The 18,478-nt window shown below is 40.6% G+C and overlaps 1 protein-coding gene across 1 annotated transcript in view; it reads left to right on the top strand.

Annotated features, from left to right (window-relative positions):
• The window catches only part of syn2b (synapsin IIb), a 92,392-nt gene that overhangs the window by 43,206 nt on the left and 30,708 nt on the right, over nt 1–18,478 (top strand). Inside the window, exons 2-5 of the mRNA XM_030728710.1 lie at nt 8,029–8,086; nt 9,367–9,458; nt 14,733–14,889; nt 15,124–15,213. Of these exons, the coding sequence (XP_030584570.1) occupies nt 8,029–8,086; nt 9,367–9,458; nt 14,733–14,889; nt 15,124–15,213 (397 nt within the window). The remainder of the gene's footprint in view (nt 1–8,028; nt 8,087–9,366; nt 9,459–14,732; nt 14,890–15,123; nt 15,214–18,478) is intronic.

Below are 18,478 nucleotides of genomic sequence, written 5' to 3'. Positions count from 1 at the left end.
GTTACACCCCCCTGGTCCGCAGCTGAATAATTCAAACGACATGTACACCTCAGGCAAGAATGTACAAGCCAGTACCACAGATTCAAAGGTTTCTGCGCTGTGCCTGTTCAGTCAGTGCAGCCAATCAAAACTCTGGTTCTCCTGACTAATTTTAACATAGAACAAGAGCACAGAGTCTGAGTAAAATACTCACGCTGACACTGAAGGATAGATATCAGATTGAAGACTGATTCCCTGCTTGGTGAGAAAAAAGCAGGAGACTAATTATGTTTGCCTATTCATGCCTTGATCTCTCTGTGTCTGTGAATTTCTTGGTGATTTACTGTGACCTTCTCAACTGTGTCATCAGAAAGCTTGAAGTAACTTGAAATAATCACTTTCTGTATGACTTTATCAGACTCTCACATCATTGTGGAGGAATTTTGGCCCACTCTTCTTTGCAGTGTTGCTTCAGTTTGTGGGCATTCATTTAAGTTCATCTCTCTTAAAGTTTTGCCACAGCATTTAAATGAGGTTTTGGTCTGGCCTTTGACGGGGCCATCACAGCACCTTTCTTCATTTATTTTTCAGCCATTCTGTTGTAGATTTCCTGCTGTGCTTGGGGTCTTTGCCTTGTTCTATCATCAGTTTCTGCTAAGCTTTAGCTATCAGACTGACAGCCTCACATTTGGCTCTAGAATACTTTGAAAACTCAATGACTTCAAGGTGCCCAGGTACTGTGGCTGTAAAACAAGCCCAAACCACCCTCCCTCCACCACTCTGCTTGGCAGTTGGTATGAGATGTTTGTGTTAATATGGTGTGTTTGGTTTTCACTAAACATGACACCAAACATCTCTGCTTTGGTCTCATCTGTCCAAAGGACACTGTTCCAGAAGTCTTGTTCAGATGAAGCTTTGCAAACCTAAGCCATGCTGCCATGTTCTTCTCAGAGAGAAGAGGCCTTCTGCTGGTAATGCTTCCAAACAAGCCATACTTATTCAGTCTTTGCCTAATTATACTGTCATGAACTTTAACATTTAACATGCTACTTGAGGCCTATAGAGTCTGAGAAGGAGCTCTTGGGATTTTTGAATTTCACAGAGCATTTCACAGTCTGACTTTGAGATGAATTTGCTACAATGTCTGCTCCTAGGAAGGTGGGGGCACTGTGTTAACACACACCTGAATCCTCCACACCAGCAAACTGCCAAAATGTCTGCTTTTATAGAAGTGCTCACACTTGCTGATGATCAGTTAATTGAGTGCATTTGATTAGCAGCTCCTGGCTGCTTCTTACCCTCTAAATTCCAATGGAAGTAGTAAGGATGTTCTTAATTGTTTACAGTGTTGCATAGAGTCCCATGAAAGCTTTCTTTTTCACTTAACTGTATGTATATATTTGGTATGTTTGTCATCAAATATTGTTCATATTTAGAATTTTAGTGCTTTTTAAATAAAAGCAGATTTGATTCCTTCCATCCATCCATCCATCCATCCATCCATCCATCCATCCATCCACCCATCCATCCATTCATTTTCTTCTGCTTATCGCAGGGGCAGCAGCCTAAGCAGAGAATCCCAGACTTCCAGGACCCCAAGGTGTTCCCAGGCCACCCGAGAGATATAATCTCTCTGGCGTGTCCTGGGTCTGCCCTGGGGCCTCCTCCCAGTAGGATATGCCCGAAACACCTTACCCAAGAGGCACCCAGGAGGCATCCTAGTCAGATGCCTGAACCACCTCAACTGGCTCCTTTCAATGTGGAGGAGCAGAAGCTCTACTTTGAGCCCCTCCCAAATGGCTGCATTCCTCATCCTATCTCTAAGGGAGAGCCCAGCCACCCTTCAGAGGAAGCTCATTTCTGCCGCTTGTATTCATGATCCTATTCTTTCGATCACTACCCAAAGCTCATGACCATAGATGAGGGTAGGGACGTAGATTGACCAGTAAATTGACAGCTTTGCTTTCACGTTTAGCTCCCTCTTTACCACGACAGACCAGTGCAGCGTCCGCATCACTGCAGACGCATTGGATTTCATCCAATGTGAAATAAACCTTTGAAGATTCCATTTCATTCAACAATGGTTAATACTCGCTTCAATAAAAATTACAATCTGTCTCTTATTGGTATTGTCATGGTGGGCGGTGTGGCAGGCATAGTTTGGATCCAAATGCATACTCAGCAGATAGACGTAAACTCAAAGGCTTTATTGTTTAACTTATATACAAAACCTCCACGGTGCAGTATGTGGACTCGCAATCCAGAACCAAGGCAAGAAACAAGGACAGACGAACACACCACCAAGAGGGAAACTACTGACAACAATGATGCAACAAAGAACTGACGAGAACACAGACAATATATGCACACCAGGTAAAGAGACAATGGGAAGCAGCTGTGAGGGAAGCACAGGAAACAAAACAGAATACAATGCACAAGAGACAGAGGCTGGCGAAATAACACAGAAAGTAAAAGAACATGAGGCACATGAGGCATGGAAACACAGACTTGACTAGACATGGGGAACATAGGAAAGGCAGAATAAATTTAATACCATGAGCAAAAGTACAACTGAACCCCTAAGGAAAAATACAAAACTGAAAACTGCAAAAAGCTACTTAAACTCCAAATACTGGGCAAAAGGCCCAGGACCATGACAGGTATTTAATTGAGCTGCCAGTTGAGGACTTGTGGGGTGTCATTTTCTCAAAGTAGAGGCTCTGATGTACTCGTCCACAGTTATACACTAGGGTTTCCTTCTGTTCTGGTTAGACCCAGTTTCTGCTGTTCTGTAACAGGAGTCCAAACCATGATTGCATGAAATTTACAGTTTAACATGATAAACACATCAGGCAAGCCTTTTTTCAGCAACAGTGTATATACATACATCTAAAACCAGTGTTATCTTGTTAAGAACCGCTGTTTTCTCAGCCCTTTCCATTTTCGTCCAGCATACACACCCTAGCCACTGATTTCAGAGGATGCTTTTTATCCATTAAAACACCAGTCTTTAGGTTACTGATTGGAGTGCAGCCTGAAGCCCAACATGTTTGAATGTTTCAGCCTCTGAAAGCAGTATAGAAGCAGCCTTCTTACATATGATAGAAAAACTTACACTAAGACTCAGAATGTAGTCAGAAGGTTTCCATAGAGACTGGACACAGATTCTTGTTGTACAGCCTGCACAATTCACAAGCACCTACATTGTCTGTTTGCACCAGCTAACACTTGTGCACTTATTGTTCCCTTCTACCCCAGCAGTCAGAAACTTGATTTCCACAATCTCCAGTGTAAATCAAATGGAGGCCTGGGCAGGTACTGGCTTGGACTGCCACAACAGTCATCTTGAAAATTAATGCCTTCTTGGTTATGTGAAACAAACCAGAATCATCTAGGTCTAATACAGTAGATCATCTCTCATTTATTAAAACAACAGCTTTGTTCTTAAGTTTTGTTATCTTAACTTACAGGTGAAACTCTTCTCCATCTTCTACATTGGTAGACAATTATTTCCATAATATAGTATTTCTATACTTTACACAAAGCGCTTTGCATGATCACTCTTGTGTTACTAAAAATTCTTTTGTATGCCTACATCATTTGTCTACATACTGAATCAATTATGAAAACTACTGAGTGAGAGGAAGAAAAAATTTGCCTCCATAGTTTGCCTCTAAAGGGCAAACTATACCCAAGATACAGTGGGAGAGAAAATAGGGCAGAAATAGAGTGCCAAGGAACACTTCCTGTCATAAGGTGATGTGTATTAGGATATAATGGGCCACAGATACAGCCATTATGGCATGATTATTGACTGTACTCTTGCCAAGTAAAACTCATTATACAATAGAGGACTTCAGGCCATGAAAAACGTGTCTCAGGGTGGATATTTGCTGGGATGGTTCTGACCATTTCGTGACCTTTTAGCAGTCAGATGTGTGGATTTTTGTATGAGGTTTTACTCTCTTTTTTTGCAATCTTGTTAGCAGAATTATGCAGAATCTGATAGTAGAGCTATTGCATGTTATCTTTATTTTAAATGTACTTGCCATATCCCGATTTGCAATACTGCTGCCACTCATTTGTCTCCTTTGTCTTTTTCTCTCATCTGCCTTTGTCATCTTTCCCTCTCCTTATTGCTATCTTTCTGCCATTACCATGCATTGATTTGAAAGGCTTCATTTCTACAGGCTGCCTCAGACTCATAGACTCCACCGATCAATAATGAAAAGTGGAATCATGTTAAATGACCCTGGAAAAATTAGCTCAGCTGTTACATTTAGACCAGCAAAGAATCATCTGTAATTTGGTCATGCTGTTAGTTCACAACACCTGAATCTAAACCATCTATGTCATTAGATAGCTAAAAATTATAGAGGAACTTGAGAAATTGTGTTCTGAGCTTAATATGAGGTTCCCACAAACTAATTTGTACAGTTAAAAACACCACAACAACATCTCCATATTGTCCAGAAGCTCGGTCCCTTTAAATAACACTTTTTGCTTACAAACCAAATTCCCAAAATGTTAGGATGGCAGCAAAAATGTAAATCAAAACAGAATGCAACAATTTGCAAATCTCATAAAGCCATGTTTTATTCACAATAGAACATAGAAAACATCATGTGTTTAAACTGAGAAAATGTACCATTTTAAGGTAAATGTCAGTTCATTTTGAACTTGATGGCAGTAACATGTTTCAAAAAAGTTGGGACAGGGCCATGTTTACCACTGTGTAGCATTTCCCTTGTCTTTTTACAGCAGGCGTAAACATCTGGGAACTGAGGAGACCAGCTGCTGGAGTTTTGGGAGGGGAACATTTGTCCAGTTTTAGGATTCTAGCTACTCAGCAATCCTGTGTCTTCTTTGTATTCTTCAAATGTTTTCAATTGGTGAAAGGTCTGTACTGCAGGCAGTTACTCCTGAAGTGCTGGGCAGGGCCATAGAAGGTCCTTAACCCATCAGAGGGACTGGTATCTGCTCCTTAGTGCAAGGAGGAGCAGGATGAGAATTGTCAGAGCCCTACAAAATGACCTCTAGCAGGCCACTGGTGTGATTGTCTCTGACCAAAGAATCAGAAACAGTCTTCATGAGGGTGGCCTGACCTAAATCCAAACAAATGGCTCTGGGACATTATGTTTTGGTCCATCCGACACCCCCAGGTTAAACCTCAGACTGTACAGGAGCTCAGTGATGCCCTGGTCCAGATCCAGGAGGAGATCCCCCCCTGGACACCATCCATCGCCTCACTAGGAGCATGCCCCTATGTTTTCAAACATGCATATACACATGTGGGGGTCATACTGAGTTGTGACCAATGGGACCCTGACTGCCATTAGGTATTGGGAGGAAATTATTCCTTTAACATAAGCTAATGGAGACTTGCTCAGTAGATATTTCTTTATAATGTTGATTTCTAATACAGAGTACTTTAATGGTGTATACTCTGACACTGCTGACAGATTGAAAAACACACTTTATTCTTTATACTGTGGAATAAAACCAGCAAGTGGGTGTCTATCTCTGGGCAACACTCTACTTATTAAACTACTCAGCAGTAAATGTTTATTTTTTAAGACATTAGTGGGTGCTATAAAATGAATACAGGAAAGCTTAAGGAGAACCTGTCAGAAATGATTTGTTTTTTGCAGCCTTGTGATGTATGGCATCCTTTAGCCTAACAGAACTAATATCTAGTCACACTAGCTGCCCCTGAGACTGTCATGCCCATTATGCTGAAGGAAACAGAGGCTTGAATGGATGTAATAGAGAGGAAGCTTTGCCTGAGGGTGTAGAAGTTTGTGTTGGCAGAACACTGTTTTTCCATTGTGCCTTCTATCCTAATGTATAATATTTTAGGTTTATTGTAAACTGATGATGCAAACCATTGCGTTGTATGCTCTGGGTAAGCATTTGCACTGTGCAATATTTAAAGCTGTGACATTTGATATTTTACTGGCCTGCAAAACTAATTTTCAGCCATAGAAGGCAGCAAAGCTCTAAAAAGCAAAGGTTGTAAGACAAACTAGCATCAAACAACATAAATATAGAATAGACCTGGTGAACAGCACCGTGGAGCATTTAGCTCCAAAATAATTAGAGATTTCCTTCAAGTAGCAGGGCAGACCAAAAGTGAATACTCAGTTTGTGAAGTTGCCACAAATCCATCGCTAAGGTTGCTGCTTGTGCGCTAGATATGTCCTGTAAAAAGTCAGCTGTTTGCTTTGACTTTTGCTACTTAAGTGAGAATGTGTCAGTGGTGAATTTTCACTCTTTCCACAGACTACAAACAGAGTAAATCACAGTAATAAAGCTTTGCACACATCTGCTAAAACAGATGTGTGCATCCCACAGACATTAAATATACAGGTCAACTTTGGCCCTGTCCTGTAAAAGCCTGCTCTGACATTCACTTACAGCTTTGTTGAAGATTGATTTGTGCACGTGCTGCTTTTTGCTATGTGACAGCAGCATTATGCGTTTTAATGAAATTATATAAAGAGGCTACATCAGCTGTCTCTCAGTAGAGCACTATAATAGTCCATTAGTGTGTTGGCCTGGCATTGGATGTCTCTGTGTATTGTTTTGCTTTGTGCACCAGACACTGAACACATATTGAACCTCATTTACTCCAAAACCCATTCAGCAGCAGTGGGACTTGATATGTTTGACTTTCAATACGCTATTTGGAGGCTTTGTAATGTAACTTGTTGAATTAATGCTCTAGGCAGTGATGACATTTTTCATTCATACGGATGATGCGTGTCATGTGGTGGTCATTTTTAATGATGCAGTAGAGGCTTCAGTGGTGAATTCATGGATGTCACCACCGCAGTGTGTTTAAGCAGCTGCCTGTGCTGAGACACACACACTAAAAGGATCACCGTCTAGTAGGGCTAATAAAGATATATTGCTGCAGTTATAAGGTCACCCATTTTGCTGGTGTGGTTATTGATTGTTAGAAGTTAAGGCATCATAGCCTCAAAGTGTTTTTCTCACAGATGGTCTAATCCTAATGAACCAGACTAACGAGCCAGATGCCTCTGTGCTGCATTACACAAGGTCCCTGTGAGGTTATGTGGAAGGAATCCTGCAAATATTTTTAATTGACAGCACAACAAGTAACCAAGTGTGCATGTTCAATCTTATGTAATGTCAAATTGTAGTACATGAATTGGCATAATGTTTGGTGTTGTAATGAATAATTCAAGGAGGTTCAATTAGGAATGAGATTAGACAGGGAGTCATTTTACCCAGGCTTCAAATGTGTTTGGAGAACTCACTTTTCCAAGTTTTTTTTTTTTAAACTTGTTTCCTGGAGTGCCATGAAAAGACACTACATCTCATGTTATAGTAAATTTGATGCAAAAGCATAAAGAAAAGTTATCAGCCAGGACATCAAAAACATGTCTGTTCTTCTTGATTCATGTTCTTGTTTTGTTTAGTCTGAGTGTATGGTTTGATGATGGATGTGGAGTAAACACTCTGCGATCCATTTATGATGCCTTTGTATTATAAAAAATGTCCTGAGCATTTTGTCTGCTTGTGTTTTGGCTGGTAGTCTGTGTGCCTTTGTGCTCTTTTCATTCCCTGTGCCTGTCTGTCTTTTCCTGCCCGCTCTCCATCTGTCTGCCTCTTTGTGTTTACTTGTAATCTATTTCTACGTCACTCTTGAATGATTAGCAGCCCAGATATTAGGATTCAGCATCGAGACACGCGCTTATTGGGCACATTCATCATTCAAACTGCAAAATGTTTGCCGCTGAATCAGAATTTAATGTCACCACCATTTGTGATGAGACCAACTTCAGTTTCAGCATGGCATGATTTACTGCATCATTTTGATATGTTCACAAAGGCTCATTAGTATAAACATCACCCTACAGATGAGAAAGTTTGGCCATTAGAAGTGCGAAAGCAGGCCTCCATTTTCTGTCTCTCATTTGTTAAACAGCAGGTATGCTGTCCAGTAGAGGGCAGCATAGACAACTGAGAGGTTTGGTGTGGACAATGGGAGGCTAAACCGCTTCTCTTTTCTTTTTTTTGCAGGGCTAAAGTGTTTCGAGGAAAGAAGGTCTTTGGGGAATATGACATCAAAGTGGAGCAGGTATCAAACTGGATTTAATAGTTATGTGATGCTAAAGAAAAAGAGATGAGTCATAAAAGTGAACTGCCGTTCTTTTCAGTATTATTCATGGTAACATATCTGCAGATGTTCTACATCCTTAAGATGATCCATTTTTATAGCTTTGGTGATCTGATTAGGCTTTCTCTTTATTTTAGTTTAAATCACCTGTAATACCAAGGATATCACTGTCAACCTTTCTGATGACCTTGTAAAGACACCTGCTTCATGTGTTCACAGTTTTCTTATGTGGCCCTCACTCATACTAATACTAATTCCTGAGAGCTAAAAAATATATATATGTATTTGAAAGCTGCTTCAGTGGTGCTTTATTTTGCTTTTTTTTTTTTTTTTGTACTGAAAAATAAACAACACTTATGTGTCAGGAATTAGTCTTACACTGATTTGTTTTATAAACATCATAAACATTTGACTGTCCTCAGCTGACTTTTCCTTTGTCCAGTAAATGAGCCATGCATGAACAACTGGCCAGACTTGTAAAACAAAAAGTACAGTAAAATTATACGGGACCTTTATATTATGCTGCACAGTTAATTTTGCTCATGTTGTTAAATGCAGCATTTGGCTGTCATAGTGGTTTCATATTGGTTCAACCAGCAAACCAGAAAATCCTTTTGCAGAGCTCAGTTACTGCATTTGAGATGACTATTCTCTGGGGTTTCACACCAAACAGTTTCACACCTAATAGATGTTGACAGTTAAATTACAACCTCAAGCCTCACCACAGATGTGAAATAGACACCAGTGGAGACAGAAGTCGGCAGCTATGAGTCACAGACAAATCTTCACTGTGTTTTTCGACCACACCAAAGAGCAGCAATGTGCATTGTTTAGCTGAACTAGCATATGGTTTATTTAAGCTATGTAATACAACAAGAAGTAAGTAAATAACAACAAGAAAGGTTTGGGCTTTTGAAAAGTGCCATCTCCTTTTACTGCTTGAGAAAGCTGAAAATTATGATGTTTTCTGTTCTGATCCCAGAACAAGTCATTAATTCAAATTATTAATAAAGACTAATGTGCCTGCCGTGAAAGCAGCTTTAATTATGAAAGAGTGGTGGCGCATTGTGCAGAATTCCCTGCGCAAAATGTTCAGCACTGAAAATAGAATCATGTGATTTGTAAAAAGCTCACTGGGTATGAGTTTCTACAAAAGCACAAATAACTAATCACACACATCAAATTGTATCAACATGGTGCAACAGATCAAAATGTCTTCATTTCTCCTTTGATCAACGTAGGCCGAGTTCTCGGAGATCAACCTCGTCTCGCATTCAAACGGAACCTGTAATGTGGACATGCAGGTCATCAGGGGTGGGACCAAAGTTGTCAGGTCAGCACCACACACACACATACACACACACACACACACACACACACACACACACACACATACATAGAGATAGAGTTCACTTGAATTCAACCCACTCTGTAACTTACCAGCAAGACACCTGTCACCAGTGCAACTCAAAGAAAGGTTTCTAGCTTTCAGTGTCATTTATCTTTTCCTGGCGTTACTGAAAGCGAAAGGAAGACCGGAGTAGAGCAACATGTGGTATGGTAGCGGTCAAGGCAACACTTCTTTTATCAGATCATTTTACCTTGGTTCTCACAGAAATTAGTAGAAGTACATGAAGTGGACCAGTAAGAAACAAGTGCTTTTGATAGTGTACAGAATGCAGCTATGACCACTAGCTAACCATACTTAATAATGCCATGACCCCAAACCTGCTCCACATATGATCTGGCATCCTCACAAAATCACCAAATTTTATAGAATAGTTTGCTTTTCCACACGAAAGAGAAAAAGAGGCACACGTGAATTTACAAGGCACAACACTGCATGTGACCGAAATGATTTGCCTCTTAAATTACAGCCGCTAAACACAAATGAAAATGAGTGCTCCCAAAATTGCCACCACTTTAGAGGACATTTGATTCTCGTGAAAGAGCAAGACCAAATGCATAAACATATTTATGCATCAGCTAATGGGCTTTCTGTAAGATCAGATAGAAAAGCTTCAGAAAGCATTTGGAAAGAATGAACATTGTTTACTGAAAGCTCTGATCAGTGGAAAAAGAGCAGAGGCGTTTGACCACAGCCATCACTCACATAGTGGTATAGTAGATCTGCCTATACTGTAGACATTCTCACACACCACAAACCACACTGACAGAGGCACAAGTATCCTGGCTGAAGACTGTAACTCCCACTGCTGCGCAACAAGCAAAACCAACAGGAAATGAAGACTGTAGCATCAGTTTTATGATGGGCTGGTCTGCACATGCTTGCACACAGACATACAGTAACCAGTGCCAAATGCTGACGATAATGAGGAGTAAGGCAGACTTTAAATTACTGCAGGCAGAATAATTCACACTTATCTGTCCCAGCTGTGTCACATCCACAGACGTCTTATTCTTTGTGCGGAGGCAGTGAATGAGTTTACAACTTAAACATCAGAGTGTCTCGTTTTTGGCCTGTGTGATGCACAGTTGATTCTGTAATTACACCGTGTCCATCGATTTCAATCGAAGTCAAAGCAGTGATTTTCTAACTGCTCAAATACGCCGTTGCTAAGTAACCTCAATCCCTGAATATCCTTTTTTCCAGGCTCTGTCACTACACAATTTACAACTCTACGGTCTTTTTTTTTTTTTTTTTTTGGAATTTATGAAAAATTTAACAATAACAAATAATATTATTTTTAAAAAATTATCTATAGATCTGCTAAAACACTGTATGCACTATTTGCAGTTGGGCTCACGCTGATTTTAGCTCAGCAGTACTTACAGAGCATTTGGCATTCTCTTTGGTGCATGAATGCACAGTTAGCCTCCATATGGTCAGACACACAAATACGTCCTGTCAGGTCAAACCAGAAAATATAATGTACAGTAACACCAAAAGAACAGTGATATATGAGATGTCTTTGATATCCTTTAATTGCTTATAATTTCTTAAAGAATCTTCATTACTCTCAGAAAAATACCATGAAAAAAAGCAAACCAATGCTCTAGTTTGTTTCTGAATACTCTGCATATTCGCTCTTCTTTTTCTTAAACAGCTGCTACAGTAAGTGTAGGTTTTTAGAAGGCATTAAACACAGGTGTTAAATGGTGCATTTGATGGTGGCTGCGCATTAACAAATATACATTAAGCTGTATGTTAATGCACATTGGCCATAGTGACCATTTGGAACTGCCAGTGGCAATGTCTATTACAGCAATGTCACTAAGCGCAACAGTGTGGCTCATTGTTGGGTTTGTGATTTGAGCCCTTTTGGGCCTGCCTCTTTTTACAAAAAAATCTAATCTCTTGTTAATCTTTTTAGTGCTTACATGGAGAGATTATGCTCAGTCACACACTGAAATTCAGGTCAAACAAAAAGGAAATGTGCACTCCTCTAAGGGAATCATAATATTTGATAAGAAGTCTTTGGAAGGCCATTGAAAATGTTTTGTTTTTTTTGTCTTATTGACTTATCTTTTAAAAAATTGCTTTATTGAAGAAATTACAGTTGTTGTTGTTGTTGTTTTTTTTTTTAATAATCATCTTTTCAACATCTAAAAATTTCAGGGGTCAGATGCATAAAATTCTATGTAGAGTTACAACAAAAAGTGTTCAAAGGTTAAAAAGTGCCATATTTAAGAGTGCATACAAAGCCCTCTTATAAATCTCAATCAGTGTTCTCAGTTGTGAAAGCCTCCTTTCCACTCCCGTCTTTAGCCATGAATGAATGGGCACACGCCTTTATTTCATCATTTACAAAATTGCTGTTTACATATCAAGTTATTAGACAAAGCCGGTGAGACAATATCCTGGAAGAAGTTTCTCAAGCACAGAAAATTAACTTTGTGTTGGTCTGTCTCACTTCTGACGCCACAAACAGAAGAAAAAATACTGAGGGTAAATAGAAACAGAGAGATAAATCTTTTTAAAAAAGTACAAATAGTAATAATAATTGTAATGATAATGATAGGCTCAATACAATGTTGTTCACTCCAAATTACCTGCAAGGAAGCATGTGAGTGGAAAATTGTGCATAAAATACTAGTAATTGTCTTTGTAGACAGAAAAAAATAAATAAATAAAATGATAGTAAGAAATGCAAGCTCTGCAAAAACTGGTTTTGTTTTATGTCATGTTCTGTCTCATCTCCAACTCACCTGATCAGGATTGGATTGCTCTAGAAAACCAGTACACACATCATGAGGTCTGCACATTTTTACAGCACACCATTCCTTTACAAATCCCAGTTTATGTGGGGGAAAGGTGTGCATATGGTATCTATGTGTACACATCGTTTATTCATCTGACATTTATCTCTTCAGTTTCATTTCATACTGGAAGCTGGTTTGGATGGCTGTGGCCTTGTTGGCAACACTGAATGAGGGTAATACTGATTATCTTTGCTGCCAGTAATGAAGAGATTACAGTCACATTAATTGCTGTGTCCTCTCCACCAGAGTCTTTTTTAGTTTCTTGGAGTGTCTGATTAGTATTCTCGGTGCATGAAGAGCTGGTGGTGGTCACACTGCGGCAGAGTTTTCACTCTCTGTCTCTTTTCTCTCACTCTTCTCTACATCTCTTTTTCTGCTGTCTTCTTTCTCACACCTCTCCTCTGTCTCTCTCTCTCTCTGCTTTTCCTCACATTCCCTCGCTGTTATACGTGCATACAAGGACAAAAGAAAAAATAACAGGAGTCGTGCCCTGTTAGCATCAGCCATTCACTGAGTTCAACTGCACTGAATATTGTTTTTGACCCCAACCCTCTGGTCATAAATTGCTGCTCCAGGCTTCAGTGCTGTGGGTGTTTTTCTGTGAAGGCCCACACAGTTTCAAGTGCAGAATATGATACAAAAATCAGACAATATGGTTATAAATCATAAAACCACACAGTGGGAATCTATTACTCTCTGCAATTTAGCATTTACTTCTTTTCACTTGTGCATAACTATCCCTCATTTCCTCTCAGTGGTTAGATTTTACTGCACTGCAGTCCTCATCACTGCTAACTACAATAACTGTTGGTTTGGGGATGACTGCACGCAGCCACCTCTATGACACTAGCATTTTCGCCACCTTAATTTTCACCTGCTGTGATGAGATTACCCAGCAGGACAAAATGTGTGGGAGGGTTGCACAGCTCCTTGCCCAACCCAGTTTTACCTCAAGCCTGGGGCAATAACACAAAATGAGGTTTCAATGTGATACCAAGAAAAAGCAAGGTGCGAAATATAGATGTCAGTGCATATAGTAATACTCGTGCTTTTCTATCAATACTTTGCCCAAAGTATTAAGAAGGGGGAGGAATGTGTCATAAGTTGGGTTAAATACATTATTAATTGGCTACTTTTGAATATTTTTTTATTGCCAGGTATGGTTTTTAATGTTTCAAGCTTAACGATTCCTTTTGGCAATGCTGGCATTTTTGTTGACAGCTACAAAAAAAAAAAAAAAAAAAAAAAAGACTCATTGCAGTGGAGCTTTTGCACATGTTTTAAATGGAGGCCTTTTTCTGTTTCTGTTTCTACACTGTGTTGTAGACTCAGGGATAACAAAAAAGATTCCACGTTTTTAGATGCTCAAATTAATAAGACTATCGATCAAGAATCAGACGTGTATGCAGAACTGATAATTGCATTAGTATCTATAAAATCTTATCAGTGTTGATCTCTGTTTAGCAGCAGCAAAGAAGTGAAAGCAGTTTTTTTTGTTGTTGTTGTTGATGGACTAAATGCTCAAGACGAGAGTAGCATTAAAATTTTCTTGGATGTATTGGTCTACACTGACTAACCAAAATGCTAAGACTAATTCTAACATCTTTCCTGAGAGAAAATTTTATGTGCAACAATTTAATGGGTGTGTGTTTAGGTTTTGTGTTGAGTTACCAATCCCTCCTCAATACTCTGCTTATTGCCTTAGGTAATGTATTCAGAGATGAAAGACCATCAGTCATTTTGCCCAAGATCCACTGCTCAGTTTTCTGAAAGTGCTCCCAGATGAGGGGACTCCACTGGGAATTACTGTTTGAAACACCAGTGTGCAAAAAAAAAGTTCAGATATCCAAGATGAGTCTCAATCTGAAGCCAAACTCCTTTCTCACTCTTTATGGGTTTGGAAGATGATTGTGGTGTTTTGAGTTCCCGGTGATGCTTGTCACGGGCAAACACCTATTATAAAGGCACATTGTTGAAACAGTTGTGTCATTTGACCTTACAAATAATATAATAATATTCAAATATTAAGTAAATAAAGACTTGAGTGGTATTATAGATCCTTCATAGATGATAATCTCTTTTTTGAGGAGAAATGACAGATATGTTATTTGCATTCTTGCAGTCTAGTTTTACTCCTGCATAAGACTAAAATTTGTAGCTGTGTGAGTTTACTTACTTTATCATAACCTTCGTTGTTTTCCATCTAAAAGTGGAGCTCAGTTGCATCTGCCCTCTAGTTTTCTTTTAATCAAAACAGCAACACTCTCATATCACTTTTTTGTGGCTTTGGTCACACCAGCACCTACTTATTAAGCATGGAAAACTTAGAAACCAAACATGTCAATTTATTCTTAATTTACTTGTCTTTATTTTTACATTCCAGGTCTTTCAGGCCTGACTTTGTGTTGGTGCGTCAGCATGCCTTCAGCATGGCCCAAAACGAGGATTTTAGGAACTTGATCATTGGTCTGCAGTATGCTGGCATCCCCTCAATCAACTCTCTGGACTCCATCTACAACCTGTGTGACAAACCTTGGGCTGTAAGCAATTTCAGCAACACAAATTTACAGCTGCAATTATCTAAAGAGTGTTTTAATCACTCTAGATAACAGTTATGTGAGAAAATATTTTTAAATTCTCAGTTAGAAGAAACATGCAAATAAACACATAATAGAGTGCAAGCATTATGACATTATTATTACTGCATGAATGGTATGCATATATGCATATCCAGCGTATTTACCTTTGCTGCTTTTTACTTTTTTTTCTTCTAGTTTTCCCAGCTGATCAATAATCAGAAGAGGTTGGGTTCAGATAAGTTCCCTCTCATTGATCAGACCTTCTACCCCAACTACAGAGACATGGTAATGTTCTTTTCTGTTTAGTACACACTGTGCTTGTGGAAAAATTCACACCTTCCAGAAATCTGCAGCTGACATATGGCCACATGAACATTTGATTTACAGATTATTATATAAAACATTGTATTTAGCAATTTAACTATTTGTCTCAGCACAGCGAAACTTTCTCTGAAAGGAGGAGACAGCGTTGCCCATCAGCTGGGTTTCAGGATGTCTGTCAAGTATTTTTTCAATATTGCCATATTTTTAGCATAAGCACTACTGCACCACTACAATAATGTCAGCTGAATGTATGAGAACACAACAACACTCTGAGAAAGCTAAATATTTTTGTTCTAGCCCATCTTGTTTTACACAAAGATGGGGTGAAAACTTTTATAAAATAAGATGAAAATACACTACTTTATATTTTAGATATAAGAAAGGAGATGGTCCTTATTTCCCTTTTGCATTTTACTTGCTAGATTTAGTAAATCACTCATGGGGTATACTATAAAGATAAGATTTAAGGCATCTTACTTCCATAAGGCACATTTTCTTTGAAAACTGTGCATGAATTAGATTTTGAAAACGCCTATGTTGACAAAGAAATCAAGGGTACAGTTTGCCCCAGATTGGGTTACCAGGGTCCCACCCTGGGGCCATGCCCAGGGTAGGGGCTAAAGGGCAAACGTCTGGTGGCTGGGCCTTAGCCCATGGGGCCTGGCCAGGCTTAGCTGAAAGAAGCTACATGTGTCCACCCTCCTGTGAGCCTACCTACCACCCAGAAGAGGGGCCATAGGGGTTCTCTGCCTTGTGGAATGGGTGGCGGTCAGGGACAAAACTCCTGGCAGTCCGATCCCCAGCTTCCTAAACTAGCTTGTGGTACATGGAATGTCACGTCTCTAGTGGGAAAGGAGCCTGAGCTGGTGCGCAAGGTTGAGATATACTGACTAGATATAGTCGGGCTTGCCTCAATGCAGTTTGGGCTCTGGAACCAGTTTCCTGGAGAACAGCTGGACTCTGTTCCACTCTGGAATTCCCCTAGGTGAGAGGTGGCGAGCAGGGGTGGGCATACTTGTATCCCCCCAGTCTGCTACCTCCATGTTGGGATTTTCCCCTGGTGGACTAGAGGGTTGTTTCCCTGTGACTTCGGGTCGGGAAACAGGTCCTGACTATCGTTTGTGCATATGTGCCAAACAGCAGTGCAGAATACCCAGCCTTCTTGGAGCCACTGGGTGGGCTGCTGGAGAGTGCTCTCTCTGGGAATTCCTTTGTTCTGCTGGGGGACTTCAACACTCACACAGGCAACAACAGGGTGACCTGGAGGGGTGTGACTGGGAGAAAAGGCCTGCCCAATCTAAACCTGAGTGTAATCTGTTATTGGACTTCTGTGCTAACCACAGGTTGTCCATAACAAATATCATATTTGTTGCCTGTGGCAACAAGACACCGTAGGTCACAGGTTGATGACAGATTTTGTAATTGTATCGTCTGATCTATGGCCATATTTTCTGGACACTCGGGTGAAGGGAAGAGCAGAATTGTCAGCTGATCACCACCTCAGGATCAGTTGGGGGGGGGGCCTGGTGTACCCAAGATTATAATGAGGGTACACTAGGAACATCTGGCAGAGGCCCCAGTCTGCAAGATCTTCAATTTCCACCTCTGGTAGAGCTTTGATTGCATTACAAGGGAGGTTGGGGACACTGAGTCAGAATGAACCAAGTTTTGCACCTCCATTGCTGAGGTGGCTGCATGTAGCTGTGGCAGCAAGGTAATTGGTACCTGTCGTGGCAGTAATATCCCAGAAGCAGATGGTGGACACTGGAGGTGAAGGGAGCCATCAGGCTGAAGAAGGAGACTTATCGGGCTTGGTTAGCCTGTAGAGGCAGCTGACAGGTACCGGCAGGCAAAGCAGAGCCTTAGTAGCTGAAGCAAAAACGTGGGTGTGGGAGGACTCACACTGTATACAGTGGTAGTGGGATGCTGCTGACTTCAGCTGCAGATATCATCAGGTGGTGAAAGGAATACTTTGAGGATCTAATGGAAACAGAGTCTGTGGATGAGGGGACGACTCGTCCATCACTGGGGATGAGGTCATTGATGTTGTTAAACAACTACTCAGTGGCAGTGTGGGGTGGACGAGTCTCACCCTGAATTCCTAAAGCTCTGGATGATGTGGGGCTGTCCTGGTTGACATGTCTCTGCAGCATAGCGTAGAGGTCTGCGGGTGGTGCCTCTGGACTGGCAGACTGGGGTGGTGGTTCCTCTGTTCAAGAAGGGGGACCACAGGATCTGCTTCAACTATTGGGGGATCACCCTCCAGCCTCCATGGGAAGGTCTATTCTCTCTATACTGGAGAGGAGAGTATATTTATCCATTAGTCAACCTCAGATTCAGGAGGAACAATGCATTTTTTGTCCTGCTCAGGGAGCACTGGTCCAGTTCTTTATCCTCTCGAGGATATTCGAGGATGCGTGGGAGTTTGCCCAATCAGTGTACATGTGTTTCGTGGACTTGGAGAAAGCATTTAACCATATCCCTCAGGATATCCTGTGGGGAGTGGTTTGGAAGTATGGGGTATCTGGCCTTTTGTTACGGGCCATTTGGTCCCTGTACAACCACAGCAAGAGCTTAGTCCATGTATTTCCAGTGGGTGTTGGACTCCACCGGGGCTGCCTTTTGTCACAGATTCTGTTCATAGTTTTTATGGACAACATATCTAGGCATAACCAGGTGGTGGAGGGTTTCTACTTTGGTTGCCTTGGTGAAGGAAATGAGTTTTCTTCAAAGGGTGGTGTGCTCTCCCTTTGAGACAGGGTGGGGAGCTAGGTCATTTGAGAGGGACTTGGAGTAGAGCTGATGTTTCTCCACATCGAAAGAAGCCAATTAAAGTGGTCCAGGCATCTGACAAGGATGCTTCCTGGATGCCTCCTAGGTGAGGTGTTTCTGGGCTTCTCTGGTTAGAATGCTGTCCCCACAACCTGAACCTGGATAAGCAGTAGAAAATGGATGGATGGAACAGTTTGTCTCACCACAGTGAAACACTCTCTGAAGGGAGGAGGCAGCATTGCCCATCAATTGGGTTTCAGGATGTCTGTCAAGTATTTTTTAATATTGCCATGTTTTTTTTTTTTCATAAACACTACTGCACCACTACACTAATGTTTACTAAATACATGTATTTGAGTCTGTGAGAACACAATAATTGAGAAAGGTAAGTATTTTTGTTTTTTACCCAAAGATGGGCAAAAAACTATTGTAAAGTTAGCTGAAAATACATGAC

Source organism: Archocentrus centrarchus, chromosome 5 (genome assembly GCF_007364275.1).
Source record: "Archocentrus centrarchus isolate MPI-CPG fArcCen1 chromosome 5, fArcCen1, whole genome shotgun sequence".
Classification (NCBI taxonomy): Eukaryota; Metazoa; Chordata; class Actinopteri; order Cichliformes; family Cichlidae; genus Archocentrus; species Archocentrus centrarchus.
This window is presented reverse-complemented; position numbering and strand designations above follow the sequence as displayed.